The sequence below is a fragment of the Callorhinus ursinus genome, unplaced genomic scaffold (assembly GCF_003265705.2).
Source record: "Callorhinus ursinus isolate GAN/ISIS: 27379988/994484 unplaced genomic scaffold, GSC_fseal_2.0 scaffold5, whole genome shotgun sequence".
Lineage (NCBI taxonomy): Eukaryota > Metazoa > Chordata > Mammalia > Carnivora > Otariidae > Callorhinus > Callorhinus ursinus.
Window position 1 is genome coordinate 63,384,320 of NW_027397067.1, and position 21,135 is coordinate 63,405,454.

General features: G+C 39.0%; 1 protein-coding gene across 5 annotated transcripts in view; it reads left to right on the plus strand.

Moving 5' to 3' along the window:
• COL14A1 (collagen type XIV alpha 1 chain) overlaps positions 1-21,135 on the plus strand; it is a 214,471-nt gene that overhangs the window by 44,031 nt on the left and 149,305 nt on the right. For 4 of the 5 annotated variants that reach the window (XM_073893159.1, XM_073893157.1, XM_073893158.1 and 1 more), the window contains exons 6-7: positions 15,162-15,317; positions 16,130-16,249. The exons of the other annotated variant lie outside the window; for it this stretch is intronic. In XM_073893159.1, the coding sequence (XP_073749260.1) occupies positions 15,162-15,317; positions 16,130-16,249 (276 nt within the window). The remainder of the gene's footprint in view (positions 1-15,161; positions 15,318-16,129; positions 16,250-21,135) is intronic. 5 annotated transcript variants of the gene reach the window in all.

Genomic DNA, 21,135 nt, shown 5'->3' on the forward strand with positions numbered 1-21,135 from the left:
GCGAATGAAATACAGGAAAATGGACAATGAAAAAGTAGGAATCACTTGGACATGTGCTTTGATAACTGTGATGAACACCCAACACAGATCTTCTCTAAAGGAAATTGAACATGTAGAGAAGGTCTGACGTACAAGACGGGATGCTGAGCAAATAAATTCATACAATGGGAAAATCTAGACAAACCCTGGCTGTTAAAATAATAATTATTATAAATATAATAACTTCAGCAGTACATTTGCTTTACTCACTAAACACGATTATAGGGGCACCTGGCTGTCTTAGTTGGTTAAATGTCTGCCTTCAGCTCCAGTCATGATCCCAGGGCACTGGCTGTGGGGGAGAATTGTCTTAAAAAGTAAGTTGTCAACAGTGGCGACAATCCAAGCAAGAGTTAGGGCTCCCAGGAGATTGGGGAAGAATGTTCACAGGGCCCGAAGGCAACAAGAAGGCCTTCCCCACCCAAGTTGTGATGTACCACTTGCCACATTCCCTCTTCCAAATGCGTTAGTCCTGTGATTCTCAGTGAACTCCGCTGCTCCTTGTTTTGTTTACAGTCTACAATTTTTGGTCCAGGAGTCGACATTTATAGTCGTTCAGATACAATCAGACATATTTCACATAATTTAGAATTTTGGTTTAAATGTAAAGAGCTAAGAACCTTAACAGAAGTTGCTGTACAGCTAAAGAGTTACTTGCTTTCAATCAACTGTACATGTTTCTTCAATAATCCAAAACAAACTCACAAACAAAAGTGGTATTTGCCTTTGAGCATAATACTGGCATGTTTGCCTCAACGGCTATTTCTCCTTTGTTGTCCAAACAGCTTTCTTCAGTTATTTTTGGTGTTTTGCACAAGAATGCAGAACCCGATTGAAAAAGATTATGAAACAGTTAGGAAAAGTTGCACAGAGTTTGTTTTTTTTCCCTCTTTGTGGTTTTTCAATTAAGACCTCTGACCCGCTTTGCTTTTTTTTTTTTTAATAAAATAATTTTTTCTTTTTTTTTTTTGGTTGTCTACAATGAGGAGATAAGGTGAGGGTCTTTTTCTCCTAGGAAAAAAATGAAATGAGCACAAGTTATTCTTTTGAGGATTGGCAAACTATGTCTCACAGGCCATGTACAGTCTTGTTTTCTTAGATAAAGTTTTATTGGAACATAGCTGTGCTTGATCCTTTACATATTGTCTGTAGCTGCTTTCCCACAAAACCCGAGCTGAGCAGATGCAACAGGTATCCTATGACCTGCAAAGACTAAAACATTTCCTATCCTGCCCTCTTCAGAAAAAGATTGCTGTTTCTTATTTTTGAATGTGCTGGAACAGAATCATTTGATGAACCGAGTAATTTATTTCTTTCCTGAGAACAGCTGCTCTATGTTGGCATTTCCAGTAAGGATTGCATAGATATGCTCTCCCATGGAAACCTTCAGTGGATGCTGCTTCTCATACTAGCTATCCCATTTGACGTTTTTTTTTAAATCTGAAACATGGCAACTCCCAAAAGTTGGTTGCGAGATTAAATTAGTTAACATGTGTCGAGTGCCTAGAACATAGTGAGTGCTACAGGAGTATTGGCTACTGATACTACAATGTATAGTTTGCATGAATCAATATAATCATAGGCCAATCTTTTATGTTATTCATTTAACAATAAATGCATAGAGGAAGTTTGGTGATTACCCCTTAGTGCTGAGCACTGTGTTAGGCACTGGGAATTAACTGGTGATCACGGTAGGCAGGATTCTACCCTCACTCAACTAATATAGTCTGGCAGACCCTCAGCATCCTTAGAGAGGAGTCAGGTCTGCATTTACGTATCATCATTATGGTTGAAAACAGCCAGGACACATGATTATTCTGAAGGTATATTTTTACTTCCTAGGTTTGCTTATTTCCTGTTAATAGTTTTATGGTTTCTTGGCTCACAGTTAAGAGATAAATTTGAAGTTTTACCACCTTTTCCACCGGTTATTCTGGGTCTTAGATCTACCAAGCTCAGGCAGGACTAGGAGTTCAGTTCAACAAGAGTGGGACTGCTGGGGATCTGAATTTTGGTTAAGGCAGGAGTCAGAAGATCAGTGACAGCAAAGGGGAATGGGTGGGGCTTGAAGGTTAATGCTGGCTAGATCTGGACTCTTAGAAGTGAGAGGGGAGGGATTGGGTTCATTCATAAACTGGACATTGGAATTAGGTTCTGGGCTGGAAATCACGCATTAAAGTACTTAGACGGGTGCCTGGCTCCCAGACACGCTTGGTAGATGTTTCCCTCTCCTTTTCCTTCTTCTTCTGCTTCACATCCCCTTCCTCCTTTTCCTTTCTTTTCTTTATTGTTATAATGACTATTATCTAGACAGCTGATAGAGTGTGCCAGCAATGGCACCAGGGTGGACTAAAATATCTCCGCTCATATGCACAGGGAGAGTTTGAGGAAGGGTCTCTGTCTACCCTGTGCTGTGAATGAGGGAAAACATCTTGAGAATTCATAACCATGGGCCTATACTATGTTCAAATTAAGCATTCAGATTTACCCTCTTCAAGTGCTCTGGGATTCTTCCATTCAAGAGATTACTATAAAAATTGCTCAGAGTTGGTAAAAGTAGGGTGCCTGACAGATACAAACACAAAATCACGTTTGAGGCACAACAAATAACTCAAATTCTAAAGATAGCCACGGATAAAGCAATGTCAAGAAAGAGCTCGTAATCCAAACTTTTGAAACACAGAAGTAAACCATGTGCCATGAGTAAGAATCAGAAGACACAGAAGGGTGGTCTCAGAATCCCATGGATTTCAATTGTGGAATGATTACATAAAGACTATAAAATAAACAATATTATTAAAGTCATAGAAATATTCAAAACAAGAGAAGAGATTGGGAGACTACGAAAAAGAGAATATGTAGATTTGAGAAGGGATCAAAAAGAACATAAAGAGTCCTGAGGAGCATAAATAGATAGCCACACCCTGAATCCTTGTTGGGGAAAAGGTAGAATGTCAGATTCAAAGATAAGATTTCAAAAGGCAAAATCAGAATGAGGAGGAATAGAAGGAGTGGTTGAAACCATTTCTAAATGACAGAGACCTAGCTATATGCTGTTGTATGTTCTTCAGTTTTTTGGCGTATTAAATAAAACCCCTGTTTTGAGGGGTGCCTGGGTGGCTCAGGGTGTGAAACCTCTGACTCTTGATTTCAGCTCAGGTCATGATCTCAGGGTTATCAGATTGAGCCCCGTGTTGGGCTCTGCACTGGGTGTGGATCCTGCTGGAGATTCTCTCTCTCCCTCTGCCCCTCCCCCATTAAAAAACCCCACTGTTTTTAAAAAGTGATGTTAAGTAATTTTATTTATTAACTTATTAAGAAAAAGGTTGAGAAGTTCAAGTTCAGCTTGCTCAATAAACTGGTGACTTGAGGAAGAAAAAATTAATTAATTAAAAAAAAAAAAAGGTTGAGAAATCCTGATCTGTTACAGGTGTGTGACAGAAAAGCTGTGATGTAATTATGGTCCTGTTTCCCCTTACTTCTTCCCTCCAAGAATTCCATAACATTTCACAGAAGCACAGAGCAAGCAAAGAATTGTCTCTCAGGTATAAGGCATTAGACACATCATAGGTCCCTGAGTCTGGGTAAACGTGCTCAAAGGAGACATCAGAAGATGATATGAATTGCTTTCCAGCTTGAGGTTTAAGAGAATAAAGAAAAACATTTTCATCAGAATACCTTTTCCTTCCCATACGGAACTTTCTCCCCCCCCCCCCCCCCGTTTTCCTTATTACTTTGGGAGACCACTGTGGCTTGGAATACAGCACACAGGTTTTGTGGTCAAACATCTCTTGCAGTGAAATCTTCCCTCGCTTGCTACCTAGCCACGCAAACTTAGGCCTACAGCAGCACCCCCTTATCTGCGGGGGATGCGTTCCAAGACCCCCAGTGGGTGCCTGAAATCAACGGATGGTACCGAACGCTCTATATACGAAGTTTTTTCCCTATATGTGAATACCTATGATAAAATTTAATTTGTAAATTAGGCACAGTGAGAGATTAACAACAAGAACTACTAATAAAATAGAATAATTATAACAATACACTGTCATAAAAGTTCCATCAGTGTGGTCTCTCTTCCTCTCTCAAAATTACCTTAGAGTCCCCTACTCACCTTCTTCTCCTTGTGAAGATGTGAGATAATAAAATGCTGGCATGATGAGATGAAGTGAGGGGAATGATGTAGGCACTGTGATGAAGCATTAGGCTGCTCTTGTCCTTCTGATGGTACCTTAGGGGGGATCACCTACTTTTAGACCGCGATGCCCACGGGATAAGGGAGGCCCATGGGTGAGGGGGCACTACTGCATTAACCTCTCTAAGCCCTAGTTTCTTCATTGGCAAAAGCAGCATAATAGTCAAAATAAGCATGCAGGGATGTGAGGATGAACCGCTGGCCCATGGATGACAGGCCTGGGACATCTCAGGCACCTAAGGACTGTCAGTTGCCAACCTATTTTCCATTTCCTGTTTCCTTAATGTCTTCATTTCAAAGAGAAAATAACATACAGAATGCAATAGAGTGTCTTACATTATCAACAGCTATTTGTTGAATATTTGGACGCGGCTTGTTTTAGACTCAAGGCGAGAGGGTCACAGTCCTGTGGAGAAGGTTCAGAAAGACTGTGTTAACAGAAAGAAGTTTTTATCATAAAAAAGGCAGAAAGCTGATTTCTGGGTTTTTTTTCCTTGATGTGAAGCATTACAGTTCATGTTTTCGGGAATTCAGAGAGACACAAAGCAGGATCAGTCATTCAGAAAATAATCATTGAACACTTGCAAAGTATGTTATACCTGTGTATATAAAATGACAGGATTTCCTGAGGGTAAGGGGATGAGATTCTCCTAGCAACAGACTTCCAGTTCTTGTAGTCCTCCTCCCCTCCGCACTTGATAAGACATTGTAGAAGGATTTTGACACCTTGTCTGTGGACCTCCAACAAATTTTATCATTCTTAGCCTGTGACTTCTCTGGTAGTAAGAGATCATAGTCCTTCCTTAAATAAGTTTTTAAATGTCCTCATTTTTTGAAAGATTTTATTTATTTATTTGATATAGAGAGCCATGAGCGAGAGTGAGAAAGAGCACGCACAAGCAGCAGGGGTGGAGGGAGGGGGGGTAGAGGGAGAGGGAGAAGCAGGTTCCCCGCCGAGCAGGGAGTCCAATGCGGGCTCGATCCCAGGACCCTGAGATCATGACCTGAACCAAAGGCAGAGGCTTAACTGACTGAGCCCCCCAGGAGCCCCTCAAGTATCCTCATTTTTAAAAGCACTTGTAATGTATGGGTTTTTTTTTAAATCAAATACTTTACAGCTGTGAGCCCCGCTATAGATTTTGGTAGTCTGTCCCCTGTAGGAATGCTTAGTCTTGTCTGACTGATACCTTCCTTCTTGTCTAAGAATTTTGTATTAAACATCTTATTTCTATACCTGCAGCCCTGACTGTTGGTGTCAGATTGAGTAGGTGTCTCAGCCTTAGAAATTGCAAAATGTCAGAATCTGTTTGTTATGGATGAGTTGGAATTACAGAAATGATTGGTTGCGTTTTTCAGAAAATCACCTAGCAACCAAAGTGAACATACACCCAAATCACGTAGTACTATACACAGACGTGAAAATAAATGTGAATGCAATACACTGGCTTCTAAAGTTGAGAAAGTTTTGTTTTTAAATAAAGATGTTCAGGTGAAAGAGCATCTCTTGAGCCTGTATTATCTTAGAAAAATCAGGAAATAACCAGGTAATTAAACAAATAAATTTTAGAGCAAACTCTATATAAAAGTATTTTAAAAGGACCATATATTTTTTAAGGAAGTAAAATCTATTTTAGGTATTTTGCATAGGGGTAAGTAAAGTTTGGAGAGGATAGGTGGAAACAAATGGCGGGGGGCAGAAGGGGGGATAAAAATTGAGTCGAAAGTCTCAGAGATGGGACCATTTTGGGGGAAGAAGAGGGTAATTTTATTAGAATGAAGTGTGAAATAAATAGGGACGGGTCAAGTGGACTTGAATTATGGAAAGCTTTGAAGAGTACCATGAATAGTTCAGGTTTAATTTGGTAGGTGGGGGAAGGAAGAAATAATCTCAGAATTTCAAATGGGAAGGTGCTTAGAGAGCCGTGTAGTTCCATCAGTTGAGAGGATGGTTGAGACCTGTCAGTAATGCCCTTGAGGGTTGACTTGCATCTGCTTTCATTGACAGAGATCTCACTGTTTCCCGAGGCAGGGGTCTTTGGAAATCTTGACTGTTACTTCTTTCTTGAGTTGAGGTGAAATCTGTTTCCTTGTGGACATACAGAACCCTACTAATCTATCCTTTGTATGACAGTCCTTTAAATATTTGAAGACAGCTATAGTGTCTTCTCCTGGTCCCTTATAGCTTTTGAGCAGAGAAGAAATGTAATGAATGTGATATTTATGGGACTGTCAGTTAACTGGTAAGATGCAGGGCTCTGAGTGACAGCTGAGATGTTCTTTTGGTTGTGTTTCGGGGATTGGGCTTCATATGCCTACAAGTTGTCATGGTATTATTCATCCCGGGTTGGATAGAGGGCAAGTGGGTATGACTTTGATTTCATGCTCTTTTTAATGGCTCCCTCCCTCCCTCCCCCCTCCCCTCTTCCCTTATTCCTTCCTTCCCTCTCCCTTCCTTCCTTGCAAATACTTCTGTGAAGGGAGTTGCATAGGACAATAGCTAAGTGGTTCAGGCTTTGGCGTTAGTCCTGGATTTGAATTTCAGCTTTTCCACCTACTCAGTGTGAGATGATGGGCAAGTTACTTAACCTTTCTAAGCTTCTAACCTTTCTTTTTCAGTGGAGTGAGAAGAACACCTACCTTGTAGGATTAATATCAGGCTTAAATGGAAAAGATACATGCAAAGCATCTGGTGAAAGCAGTCACTAAATGGCAGGTCTTTTTATTATTGTAAAAAAAGGAAGTGAAGACAACACTGTTGTCTTCAACAGTGTTGAATACAAAATAATACAAAATATAATAAATCAATCAATAAATAAATAACTACATATATATATAACTATGTAACTATATACCTATATATCTATATCAATATCTATATCTATACCTATCTATATCTATCTTTCTATAGATAGATAGATAGATAGATGATAGATAGGTAGATAGATAGATAGATAGATAGATAGATAGATAGATAGATATAAAGAAATTTATTATAAGGAATTGGCTCACCTGATTACGGAGGCTAAGAAGTCTGCAGGTGTGCCACCAGCAAGCTGGAGACACAGGAGAGCTGATGGTGTAAGTTTTAGTCTGCAAGCTGGCAGGCTTGAGGTCCAAGCAGAGCCAGTGTTTCAGGTTGAGTCCGCTGCTCCAGCTCAAGGCAGTTGGGCAGGAGCAGTACCCTTCTCCTAAGTCTTTTGTTCTGTTTAGGTCTTCAGTCAATTGGATGAGGAATGTGCTTTACTCCATCTATAGATTCAAATGTTAGTGTCATCCTGAAACAGCCCTCACAGACACCCCCAGAATGACATTCAACCAAATGTCTGGGCACTTTGTGGACCAGTCAAGTTGATACATAAAATTAACCATTCTACTATGTATCCTATTTCTAGAAAGTAAGAAGTCCTGCAAAAAAAATAAAAACAGAATAAAGGAAGAGAGTGACAGAGGAGTGCTGTTTAGGTAGGGCAGTCGTCTGTCAGGGATGCTCTGAAAGGTAAGACTAGACTAAATGAGTGCTCAGCTCACTCTGATTCATGTGAATGAACACAGCTGAGATGAGCCTTCTGGTCCCCACCTGCTAGATGGACAACTTGTAACATTAATATGACAGATAACTAGTGACCATCCGTGTTGTATTGAGGACATTTTCTATGGTGGTGGTGCATGGTCTGATGAAAAAGGCACGTTGGACCAAACCTTTGGAAGACTTGGCATCCAGTACTGACTGTGGAGTAACCACTGATACATTCACTTGTCTCTCTGAACCTCAATTTCTTTTCTAAAAAATGAGGACAGTAATGGTACCCCCGAGGTCGTTAAAAGAACCAGAATGTGCCAATGTACTGAAAAGCCCTTTTTAGAACCATTGGTAAAATAGTGTTAACTCTTTTTAAAAAAATCGTCAGTGATGTAGCTGAAGCCAATCTTGGAAGTGAACTTTTGGTTTGGAAATCTGCACTTAACCTCATGAGTGACTTAAGTGAAAAATTGTTTTGTGACCACAGTTTTCCTTCAGATGTCTTGGTTAATGAATGGCCTAGCTAGGTATTTTGCTAGTGGCATAGAAAAAATAATTTGAAGCCACTAAATGAATCTGACCAGTTGTGGTGAAAATCATCGTGAGATTTTCTGAGTGCATATTAAGATAATGTGAGTAAAAATAGTACATGCTCTCCTTTTGTTCAGCTTCGCCTCCTGCATTGGATAAATAGCAAGGAAGACAGGCAAATCTGATACCTAAATATCTGTAATCCACTTTCCCAGTGTGGCAGTGCGCCAGGGTGGGAGGAGAGACCAAGTTTAACTGAGCCGTCATGGTTTGTTTTTCTAGTGCCTTGCCGGAGGTATGAATTATATGAAAAGAGGAATTCCTTTTTAACAACACAGTTCAATGTAGTTCACATTCATTGATGTGCTTCTTGCCAAAAGCTGAACCGGAACAAAGGAGATAAAAAGAGAAGATGCAAAGTTCTTTTCTCTCAATGAGTTCAGTCAAATCAGGGAGATAGAAATGGAAACAAATCATAATAGTCCAGGGTTATGAATATAGCAAACCATGTACAAATGCAGAGGCAGTAAAGAGGGGCAGATAATGAGTCCCGTCTGAGGACTATTGGAAAAGCTATGGAGTTGTGAAGTGTGACCTGGGTTTTGAAGAATGAATGGGAGTTTGCCTGGCAGAAAAAGGTTGCTTCTGTCAATTCTCTCTTTTCTGTTTTCATTAACTATGTTGGTGAACACTTTTATCCATGAATACGTTGTAAATATTTCTATTTAAGCCATAATTAGGTCATTAATTTGAATGCTATTAGAACAAAAAGAATAACATGGTACAAAAGGAAGACTTTTAATTTGGTAATTTCATGTCATTCTCACCAAAGTAACACCGCCCCCTCCACACAATTACTCTTTATATCATGTTTATTTTTATAAAGCATTTTTAAAAATCTGAACTTCTGTTGTTTTGCTAGAGTGTGTTTCTTCTTACTAAGAATTTAAGCAGCTGGAAGGCAAGAACTTTGTTGTGTTCCTGATTGCCCAGAACAGTGCTTGGCATATAGTAAATATTAAATACATAATAAATAAATAAATAAATATTATCCAGAAAATTAGTCTCATAATATCAAATTAATAAACAAGTTTAGAGTAGACTGGTTTATACTAATTCAGGGTGGTTGTATTTTTTTTTTTTTCATGAATAGCTTTTCAGCCCACTGAAAAGCTTTTATTAAAAACCCTGGGGCAGTAGGTGGTTGGGGAGGGTTCAGTTCTGCTGCTTGATTCTGGAGGAATTGGCCTGGAGCACAGCCCCTGTGGACAGGTAGGGGTGCTTGAATTAACTTGTATTTTCAACACAAAATTCTTTCAGGATGTCAGTAGCACAGTGAAATTGGTATAAAATGACTGTTAAAGAGATGCTTCTCACATGGGCTATTTAAGTACTAAGTACATTACATTTGGAAGGGAAAAAGTTTTAGACAATTGGCAATGCTTGCAAATGGCATATACTAGCTCTGGCAGTCACCGCAGGGGCCAATTCTGTGGGACACCGCTTCATATGGACTTTTTCCTCTGCTTTCTAAATTTGTATGATGTAGAGTGCCTTACAGAAGTCTGTATAGCCCATGGGGCCCATGAGTGGCTCAGTTGGTTAAGCCTCTGATTCTTGATTTCAGCTCAGGTCATGATCTCAGGGTCCTGAGATCGAGCCCCACATTGGGCTCCATGCTCAGCAGGGAGTTGGCTTGAAATTCCCTCTCCCTCTGCCTCTCCCCCCACTTGTGCTCTCTCTCTCTCAACTAAATAAATAAAACCTTTTCTTTATCTTTTTTAAAGAAGTCTATACAGCCCTGTGGCTAAAAGCTTAGGTTTTATTTTGTTTTTAATTTTTATTTATTTATTTTTTTAGAGAGAGAGAGAAAGCATGGAGGGGAGTGGCAGAAGGAGAGGGAGAGAGAGAGAGAATCTCAAGCAGACTCCCCGCTGAGCACAGAGCCTGACAGAGGGCTCAATCTCCCGAGACCATGAGATCATGAGATCATGACCTGAGCTGAAGCCAAGAGTCAGTCCCTTAACGACTGAGCTACTCAGGAGCCCCCCAAAGCTTAGATTTTAAAGACATGGTACTGGGGTCAAAACCCCAGGTTTGCCACCTCTTCACTCTGTCACCCCTTGGGCAAACCACTCAGCCCATGTATATCATCCTTTTCGGCCAGAAGTGGGACCAATAAAAAATGGCACGTGCGTCATAGAGCTGTTGTGAGGACTCAATCCATAGATGAGCATAGAGGGCTTAACGTTGAAGGTCAAGATATCTAACTTTCTGATAGGGAGATGTTGGTTTCTCCCGGGCCTCCTTGTCCTGCTCATGCAGAGGGTGGAGCACCTACTGTGAGCTGTTCCTTCTGATGTCATCTGTGACCTCAGTGTTACACTTGTGATCTAACCCGTAGATTGGGTGCTTTCCTTTGATTGCCATCAGCTGTTTAGCTTTTTTTTTTCTTTTTACACTCCCTGCATTTTCAGAATTGCATTTTAGATAAAGTCCATGTTAAGCCAAGAACTGAATTAAAACACAGTTCAAGAAATCATTTTCCCTGCACCTTTGCTTTAACGTTAAATACAACACGGAGGGCCAAAAGGATTTATTTTATTATAATAATTAAGTACAGAATACTGTTTCAACAATGAAAGGATATGTACCTATCCCATTTATTTATTTATTTAGTTTGTTCGTTTATATTTTACCAATAAACTGTTTATAATTTGATTTTAAGAATTCACAGTCCTATTTGACTGTTAGGCTGACTTGATGACTAGGATTTCATGTTGTTTTTTTGGGGGGGGAGTTCTTTTTATTTAATCTTTTTATTTAAAGTCAATTTAATTAACATATATTGTATTATTAGTTTCAGAGGTAGAATTTAGTGATTCATCAGTTGCATATCATACCCAGTGCTCATTACATCAAGTGCCCTCCTTAATGCCCATCACTCAATTACCCCATTCCCCCAATCCACCTCCCCCCCCAGCAACCCTCAGTTTGTTTCCTATGGTTAAGAGTCTCCAATGGTTTGCCTCCCTCTCTATTTTCATCTTATTTTATTTTTCCTTCCCTTCCCCGTGTTAATCTGTTTTGTTTCTTAAATTCCACATATGGATGAAATTGTATGATACTTGTCTTTCTCTGCTTGATTTGTTTCGCTCAGCATAATACCCTCTAGTTCCATCCACATCATTGCAAATGGCAAGATTTCACTTTTCTGATGGCTGAGTACTATTCCATGGTATACATATACCACATCTTCTTTATCCATTCATCTGTGGATGGACACCTGGGCTCTTCCCATAGTTTGGCTATTGTGGACATGTACTTGTCCCTTTGAAATGCATTTTAAAATGACATTTGGCTACAGAGTTTTATGACATTTATCTGGGCTCCCAGGTGTGTCTGGTTTTCCACCATTTGATTCCTTAGCACATTTTAAGATGCTTAATATTTTTTTTTTCCCTGACTGGTCTCTCTCCTTTGGAATGCTGACATGGACAACATATTTTCCAGTGGAAGGAGATAGCATTTGTCATCAGTGCTGAATCTGGGCTCTTATTTTTAATAAGATTTGAATATATGCAAAAATTCTTATTTTTTGAAAAGATTTTATGTATTTATTTGAGAGAGAGACAGAGATAGCAACAAAGAACAGGAGCAGGGAGCCCAGTGGGGGACTCTGATCCCAGGACCCTGAGATCATGAACTGAGCCGAAGGCAGACACTGACTGAGCCACCCAGGTGCCCCGAATATATTCAAAATTTAATAAAATTTGAATATATATTTTAAAAGATTCACTAGAGCAGCTGGAGTCATGTTTGAGATGTGTGATTATTGAACTTGAACATGGCGACTTTAAAACTACCTCTTGCCCCAAGTGCTTGAACATTGGTCTGCCTCGGGCACAAACACACTTGGCAGGGTACGCCCGGCACGAACTATATACACAGTTTGTTCCACCTACACTAAATCTTACTGGAGTTGGACATGCTGCATTTGTGCCTGCTACAGTGGGAAATAGCCCTTAGCATCGTGCTTAGATAGATCTTAGAGCTAATAATCAGGGTTTAGGGCATTTAAAAAAATACTGTTTCCACAGTTCCCAAGTGTGTGTGCACTAATCTTGAAGAAAAATCATACTTTGAAACACAAAATCAGGGGCACCTGGGTGGCTCAGCTGTTAAGCGTCTGCCTTCGGCTCAGGTCATGATCCCAGGGTCCTGGGATCGAGCCCCGCATCGGGCTCCCTGCTCGGCGGGAAGCCTGCTTCTCCCTCTCCCACTCCCCCTGCTTGTGTTCCCTCTCTCGCTGTATCTCTCTCTGAGTCAAATAAATAAATAAAATATTTTAAAAAATGCAAAACCAATGATAATATTTTGACTTCCGAAATCCAACAACATCTTAAAAACTGCATCATTCTGCTGATATAACAGATACCGGTCTTTAGTTAGAAAACAGGCCATACAGTGGCCTTAATTTCAAATGAAGTATGTGGAATTGTACCTTGTCTTTAAGGTTTGGTGTTTAAATTGTATGATGTAAACACTGAAATTATTTTTCTAGTCAATATTTTCTGCATTCCAGGTAGGATTATTTTTGATAAGGCACTTAATCTGTTATTTTTTAATGGTATAATAATCATTCAAACTCCTCTCTCCCCCAGAAAAGGTAAGACTTTGCCTACAACCCACATATCACCAGAGGGTGCTACTGCCACCCCAATTCCTTGGTTCTTCTCACCCAAGACAATCACTGTCTTGGACTCTGTCTTCATCACCCAACACCCCCCGCCCCTCCTAAACATAGATCTACAGTGTCCATATATATTTTTAAGAAGGGAATATTTTTATATTAATTATTTTTACCTTTATAAAAAGATGTCATGCTAATAGCAATATTTTGGGATTCATATTTCCCCCCACCAAACATTGCTACCTACCAGATAGTAGTAGGTAGCTAAGATTCATCCAGATTGCTGCATTTCAATGTAGCTCACTTATTTTTGCTCTCACATAAAATATCAGTTTTCCTAGTCCTCTTCAAAATAAGCAGGGAGAAATTGCTCCCTTTCTAAGACCCTATCTACAATGCACTCAAACAATTTATTACAAAATGAAACAGTATCCTCCCAATAGTTTTGGAAAAGAAAGAAAAGGACTCTCCATTTGAAGTATGTTTCCCCATAAAAACTGAGAGAAATAGATTCTTAAAGCTTCAAAAGACTTCAGTTTTCCCTGATTATTCCCAAAAACCAAATTAATGTTTATCCCATGACTTCTTGCAATAATTCTGTTTTAGAATACTTCAGTGTAGTGGTTTTGTATCTGATTATTAAAGAAGGAAGATTTGGTGCCCAAAAATGTAATATATAAACTTTGGATTTATTGAGCTGTACTGTTTAGCTTCCATAATGAGTACCTGATTATTTCATTGGCAAGTACATTTTTTCCCTTTTGGTAAAAGGATCTAAGTATTCCATGCATATTTATGTCTGGGGGAAAAAAGATTTTTCTAGAATAAATGTGGCCTGGTAGGTTCAGGGACATCTATTGAATTGCCCAGTCCAACTGTAGTAGGTTGATTATTTTTCCCCTTGGGGGAAAATATTCATAAACACTTCTGTGTTTTGGTTTTCATTACATAAACTGTATTGTATTTCAAATATTGTTTTATTGTTATTTTAATGTTAGAAAACAGATGAGATAGGGACTAGCTGGGCAATTTCAAGAAGTTGACGTGGACACAAAGAAACACTCGCACTCTATTTATGATCACCAGTCCTAATATGAACTTTGAGCAAAGTTAAGTAGCCCATTTGGAAGCACAAACTAGGGTATGAAGCAATGCTACTAAACGTACTAACAATACTGCAAAATTCTAAAGGTTCTAGTACACTAAGAATATTTTAGTGTCTTGGCTCTGGAGGACACCTAATCAAACACAAACCCAGCCTTCAGCAGACAGCGTCTTCCTTTGTTGCAAAGATCACTCCGGCTGAGACTTTCTGTATGGGTAAAGCTTAGGGTAGTTGTACTCTGGCTTCTGGGCATCTTTTCTAGCTCCTTATTCTAAAGCCTAATTGAGCCATTTAAAAAATCAATTACTAAATGATTTTTAGGGACAAAATCTTATTGTCACATGGATACAATATGTGCAAGAATTTAAATATGGGGAAACTCCTTTTCCAATTTTCTTCTTCCACAAACCCTTCCTACTTTAGGAAAGATCTGTGTTTTTTTTTTTTTTTTTTTTTAATTTTTATTTACATTCAATTAGCCAACCTATAGTACACCATTAGTTTCGGATGTAGAGTTCAGTAATTCATCAGTCGCATGTAACACCCAGCGCTCATCACATCACACTGTGTACATTTCTTAGATTAAATGCACAGCTGTGATTTTTCCTGGGATTCAGGAAACCCCTATTTCGTTTCTATCACTTCCGCCAACATAGGCTTATCAGAACAGAAGAGCCGCCTCTCTGCCTTCTGGCCATCGTCCCGTCTCTGCTGACTCCCTCACACTGGTGGCTAAGGCCTTTCTTGGAAAGAATCTACAGGCTAAAACCCAAAGCTAGATGATTTTTCGCAGACACTACTCTCTAAAATACACAGAAGGCTTGAGTTGCCAGAATGGTGTGAACCTGCCAGTGTTTTGCTAACTATTTCCAGAACACTCACTGCTGCTAGCTGTTACCACAATTTTTTCCTAGTAAGAATGCATTTAAGGGAAACGTTGTAAAAACACGGTTGCTTTAGTAGGAACTTTCTTGTATTATTAGCACTAAGTTATTGGAAAGATATAAAATAGAATCACCTTTTTTTAAAAAAAAGTTGCAACAGCGATATAGATCATTTTCTGGGTTGCGCTTTGCAGAAGTGAAGTTTTTCTGTGAAACTCCATCCATTGCTGATATTGTGATCCTGGTTGATGGTTCATGGAGTATTGGAAGATTCAACTTCAGACTGGTTCGGCTTTTCTTGGAGAACCTGGTGACAGCCTTCAACGTGGGCTCAGAGAAGACACGAATTGGTACATGTTCTGTTATTAGCAGAAGTCAGCTGTCAGTGTAAATATGCTGGGAAGCTTCATAAGAGATTTCAAAAACTTTAGAGAGCAGCTTTCAGAATTATAGGATCAGCTGTGGTGATATTCCTAGGAGCACAGGTTTGGATCAATAAATATCTATTCCTACTAATTTACACTGAATGATTCTGTCATTCAATTAATTATTGAACACACTTTAATTTTCTAAAAAGTCAAAATCTTCTGTGCCTTCAAATAATAACTTTTAAAGTTGCAACTGGTTTAGGAACTTTTCGGGTAGAAATTTTCTTTTTATTTAAAAGAAACAGCTGAATCCAGTGGAATTTTGAACTAAGAAAATTGGAAATTGGAAATAGATTTAGAGTACAAAATAATCTTTGCCAAGTTAATCCAAGATCAAAAAAAGTTATAAATCTTTGAGCAATATATCCCACTTTATCATATAGAGTCTCATAGTTTCACTTTTATATAGCCATTAAGGAAAATCATTCCTTTGAGGATAAAAATGAACCAGTAAACCTAGACCTTTTATCTACAAATATAATCAGATTTGTTTTTTAAATACCAAGTACCTAATTAGGTGCTACTTCTAAATGGCTAGAAAATATGTACTTTCCTCCTGCTCCAAGATATGTCCAAACTAATTCCTTAAATTGATGCCAAGAATTCTTTTTGAAAATACACAGTGAAGCAGAGAAAGAATTGTTATAAAGATCAGGCCCTTTATTACTCTGGTTTCACTAGATCTTTGAGTAACCCATCATTTCTGGGTGGGCCCTCTCATCTTTTTTTACCAGGTCTTGCACAGTATAGCGGCGACCCCCGAATAGAATGGCACTTGAATGCCTTCAGCACAAAAGATGAGGTCATCGAAGCGGTCCGAAATCTACCCTATAAGGGAGGAAATACACTAACAGGTATGTTTCATTCAGTTTGTGTTTTTAGCAACTATCATGCCAAAGATTCGTTTCATTTCTTCATTCTGCCACTTTGTAAGACTTGGCATAGTACTTTTAAACCAAACTAAAATCTGAAATTCTTAGATGGCTCTTTTCTCAAACTCAGCCTTAAGAATTAAAACCCAGACACGCCATTCCTTTGGCTACCTGAATGTAATGTCCCCAGAAGGGCGTGGTTGGGCCAGAAGGAGATGGAACAATACGGAAGCTGACAGTCTTAGAGGGCTGGCCGTCTTAGCTTTTGCCGGTTCATTTTCCTTCCTCTTTTCACCTGGATTCTCCTCTAGCCACCCCATCATTTATTTTTTTAATTAATTAATAATTTCTTAAAAGATTCTATTTATTTATTTTAGAGAGAGAGCGAGCTCAAGTGGGGGGAGGGGCAGAGAGAGAGGAAGAGAGAGAGATGCCAAGCAGACTCTGCACTGAGCATGGAGCCTGATATGGGGCTTGATTCTGGGACCCTGAGATCACGACCTGAGCCAAAATTAAGAGTTGGACACTCATCGATGGAGCCATTCAGGCACCGCAAGCCACCCCATCTTTAAATGGAAACAAATTTCTACCTTTTTTATTTTCAAGGAAGGTATTTTCTTTGCCCTTATTCTGCAATCAGTAGTTATCATAAAAATATTTATGGGTCTTTGGCTCACCAGTATTTTTGGTAAACAAGGAATGTAAGAATATTTAGATTATAATTATTCCAGCCACAAAGGGTTGTCACAGGTTTTAACCTTAGTACCTGCTCTTTTCTTCTGTAAGTGCACAATACAGATGCTCATTTTAAATAGTAGCGATGCTATCATTGACTTTTAAGTAAACCATTGAAATCTTGGTAATTGCTTTGCCACTTTGAGGCATAATCTTTTTGTTAATACAACAAAAAACTTCATTAAACTCAAATCTTATAACAATATTGCAGCATTTCTTATTTTTTTTCTAAAGGATTAAAAGTGTTACACTCAAAAGGCAGGAATTCGGTGATCATTTTGGATCTGCTTCCACTATCCCTAAAAAAAGAGACAGAGAATTTTTGGTTCTTTAGACCATCATAAACAAATTTTTGATAATATTTGGGACTGTTGCTTCTGTGTGGGTATTCCTGCTTCATCCTAAATTATAAAGGTTTACATTTTCTTGTACACAGATCTGTCAACATCGATTGGCCATGAATTTAATGTTCTTTGTAAATGCTAGCTTCTGAAATGAGGGACTATTCAGTTATTCATATTACCTCTATACTGATAGATTTTAGGTTTTCATCAGATCTGTCAAGAAAAAAAGGTCATTGTAAAAATGAAGATGAAAATTCATATCTAATAAAAAAACTTTTTTAAAATTTTATTTTATTATGTTATGTTAGTCACCATACAATACATCACTAGTTTTTGATGTAGTGATCCAAGATTCATTGTTTTTGTATAATACCCAGTGCTCCATGCAGTACGTGCCCTCCTTAATACCCATCACCGGGCTAACCCATCCCCCCACCCCCCCCTCCCCTCTAGAACCCTCAGTTGGTTTCTCAGAGTCCATAGTCTCTCCTGGTTCCTCTCTCCCTCCGATTTCCCCCTCTTCATTTTTCCCTTCCTTCTCCTAGTGTCCTCCATGCTCTTCCTTATGTTCCACAAATAAGGGAAACCATATGATAATTGACTCTCTCTGCTTGACTTATTTCACTTAGCATAATCTCCTCCAGTCCCATCCATGTTGATGTACAAGTTGGGTATTCATCCTTTCTGATGGCTGAGTAATATTCCATTGTATATATGGACCACATCTTCTTTATCCATTCATCTGTTGAAGGGCATCTCGGCTCTTTCCACAGTTTGGCTATTGCGGACATTGCTTCTATGAACATTGGAGTGCATATGGCCCTTCTTTTCACTACATCTGTGTCTTTGGGGTAAATACCCAGGAGTGCAATTCCTGGGTCATAGGGTAGCTCTAGTTTTAATTTTCTGAGGCACCTCCACACTTTTCTAAAATGACTGTACCAACTTGCATTCCCACCAACAGTGTAAGAGGGTTCCTCTTTCTCCACAACCTCTCCAACATTTGTTGTTTCTTGCCTTGTCATTTTTTGCCATTCTAACTGGTGTAAGGTGGTATCTCAATGTGGTTTTGATTTGAATTTCCCTGATGGCTAATGATGATGAACATTTTTTCATGTGTCTGTTAGCCATTTGTATGTCTTCTTTGGAGAAGTGTCTGTTCATGTCTTCTGCCCATTTTTTGACTTGATAATTTGTTTTTTGGGTTTTGAGATTGAGAAGTTCTTTATAGATCTTGGATACCAACCCTTTATCTGTAGTGTCATTTGCAAATATCTTCTCCTATTCTGTGGGTTGCCTCTTTGTTTTGTTGACTGTTTCCTTTGCTGTGCCCAAACTTTTTATCTTGATGAAGTCCCAAAAGTTCATTTTTGCTTTTGTTTCACTAGCTTTTGGAGATGTATTTTGAAAGAAGTTGCTGTGGCCGATGTCAAAGAGGTTACTGCCTATGTTCTTCTCTAGGATTTTGGGGGGTTTTTTGTTTTGTTTTGTTTTGTTTGTTTTTTGTTTTTTTTTTTCCAGAATTCTCTAGGATTTTGATGGATTCCTGTCTCACATTGAGGTCTTTCATCCATTTTGAGTTTATCTTTGTGAATGGTGTTAGAGAATGGTCGAGTTTCATTCTTCTGCATGTGGCTGTCCAATTTTCCCAGAACCATTTATTGAAGAGACTTTTTTCCATTGCATATTTTTTCCTTGCTTTGTCGAAGACTATTTGACCATAGAGTTGAGGGTCCATATCTGGGCTCTCTATTCTGTTCCATTGGTCTATCTCTCTGTTTTTGTGCCAGGACCATGCTGTCTTGGTGATCACTGCTTTGTAATATAGCTTGAAATCGGCAATATGATGCCCCCAGCTTTGTTTTTCTTTTTCAACATTTCCTTGGTGATTCGGGGTCTTTTCTGATTCCATACAAATTTTAGGATTGCTTGTTCCAGCACTTTGAAAAATGTCGTTGGAATTTTGATCGGGGTGGCGTTGAAGGTATAGATTGCTCTGGATAGCACAGACATTTTAACAATGTTTATTCTTTGGATCCATGAGCATGGAATGTTTTCCCATCTTTTTGTGCCTTCTTCAATTTCTTTCATGAGAGTTCTGTAGTTCCTAGAGTATAGATCCTTTACCTCTGTGGTTAAGTTTATTCCGAGGTAGCTTATGGTTTTTGGTGCTATTGTAAATGGAATCGTTTCTCTAATTTCTCTTTCTACAGTTGCACTGTTAGTGTATAAGAAAGCAACTGATTTCTGTGCATTGATTTTGTATCCTGCCACATTACTGAATTGCTGTATGAGTTCTAGTAATTTGGGGGTGGAGCCTTTTGGGTTTTCCACATAAAGTATCATGTCATCTGTGAAAGAGAGAGTTTGACTTCTTCTTTGCCAATTTGAATACCTTTTATTTCTTTTTGTTGTCTGATTGCTGTTGCTAGGACTTCTAGTACTATGTTGAACAATAGTGGTGAGAGTGGGCATCCTTGGCATGTTCCTGACCTTAAGGGAAAGGCTCTCAGCTTTTCCCCATTGAGGACAATATTCACTGTGGGTTTTTCATATGGACTTTATGAACTTGAGGAATGTTCCCTCTATCCCTATACTCTGAAGAGTTTTAATCAGGAAAAGATGCTGTATTTTGTGAAATGCTTTTTCTGCATCAATTGAGAGGACCATATGGTTCTTCTCTCTCCTCTTATTAACGTGTTCTATCACATTGATTGATTTGCAGATGTCGAACCACCCTTGCATCCCGGGGATAAATCCCACTTGGTCATAGTGGATGATCCTTTTAATGTATTGTTGGATCCTATTAGCTAGGATTTTGGAATCCATATTCATCAGGGATATTGGTCTGAAATTTTCCTTTTTGATGGGGTCTTTGCCTGGTTTGGGGATTAAGGTAATGTTGGCCTCATAGGATGAGTTTGGAAGTTTTCCTTCTGTTTCTATTTTTTGAAACAGCTTCAAGAGAATAAGTATTATTTCTTCTTTAAATGTTTGGTAGAATTCCCCAGGGAATCCATCAGGCCCTGGACTCCTGTTTTTTAGGAGGATTTTGATCACTGCTTCAATCTCGTTACTGGTAATTGGCCTATTCAGGTTGTCAATTTCTTCCTGTTTCAGTCGTGGGAGTTTATAGGTTTCCAGGAAGGCATCCATTTCATCCAGGTTGCTCAGCTTATTGGCATATAGTTGTTGATAATAATTTCTAATAATTGTTTCTAATTCCTTGGTGTTAGTCGTGATCTCTCCCCTTTCATTCATAATTTTATTAATTTGGGTCCTTTCTCTTTTCTTTTGGATAAGTCTGACCAGTAGTTTATCTATCTAATTAATTCTTTCAAAGAACCAGCTTCTAGAGTTGTTGATCTGATCTGCTGTGTTTCTGGTTTCTTTTTTTTTATTGTTATGTTAATCGCCATACATTACATCATTAGTTTTTGATGTAGTGTTCCATGGTTCATTGTTTGTGCATAACACCCAGTGCTCCATGCAGAATGTGCCCTCTTTTATACCCATCATCAGGCTAACCCATCCTCCCATGCCCCTCCCCTCTAGAGCCCTCAGTTTGTTTTTCAGAGTCCATCGTCTCTCATGGTTCGTCTCCCCCTCCGATTTCCCCCCTTCATTCTTCCCGTCCTGCTATCTTCTTCTTCTTCTTCCTTTTTTTTTTCTTAACATATATTGCATTATTTGTTTTAGAGGTACAGATCTGTGATTCAACAGTCTTACACAATTCACAGCACTCACCATAGCACATACCCTCCCCAATGGCTATCACCCAGCCACCCC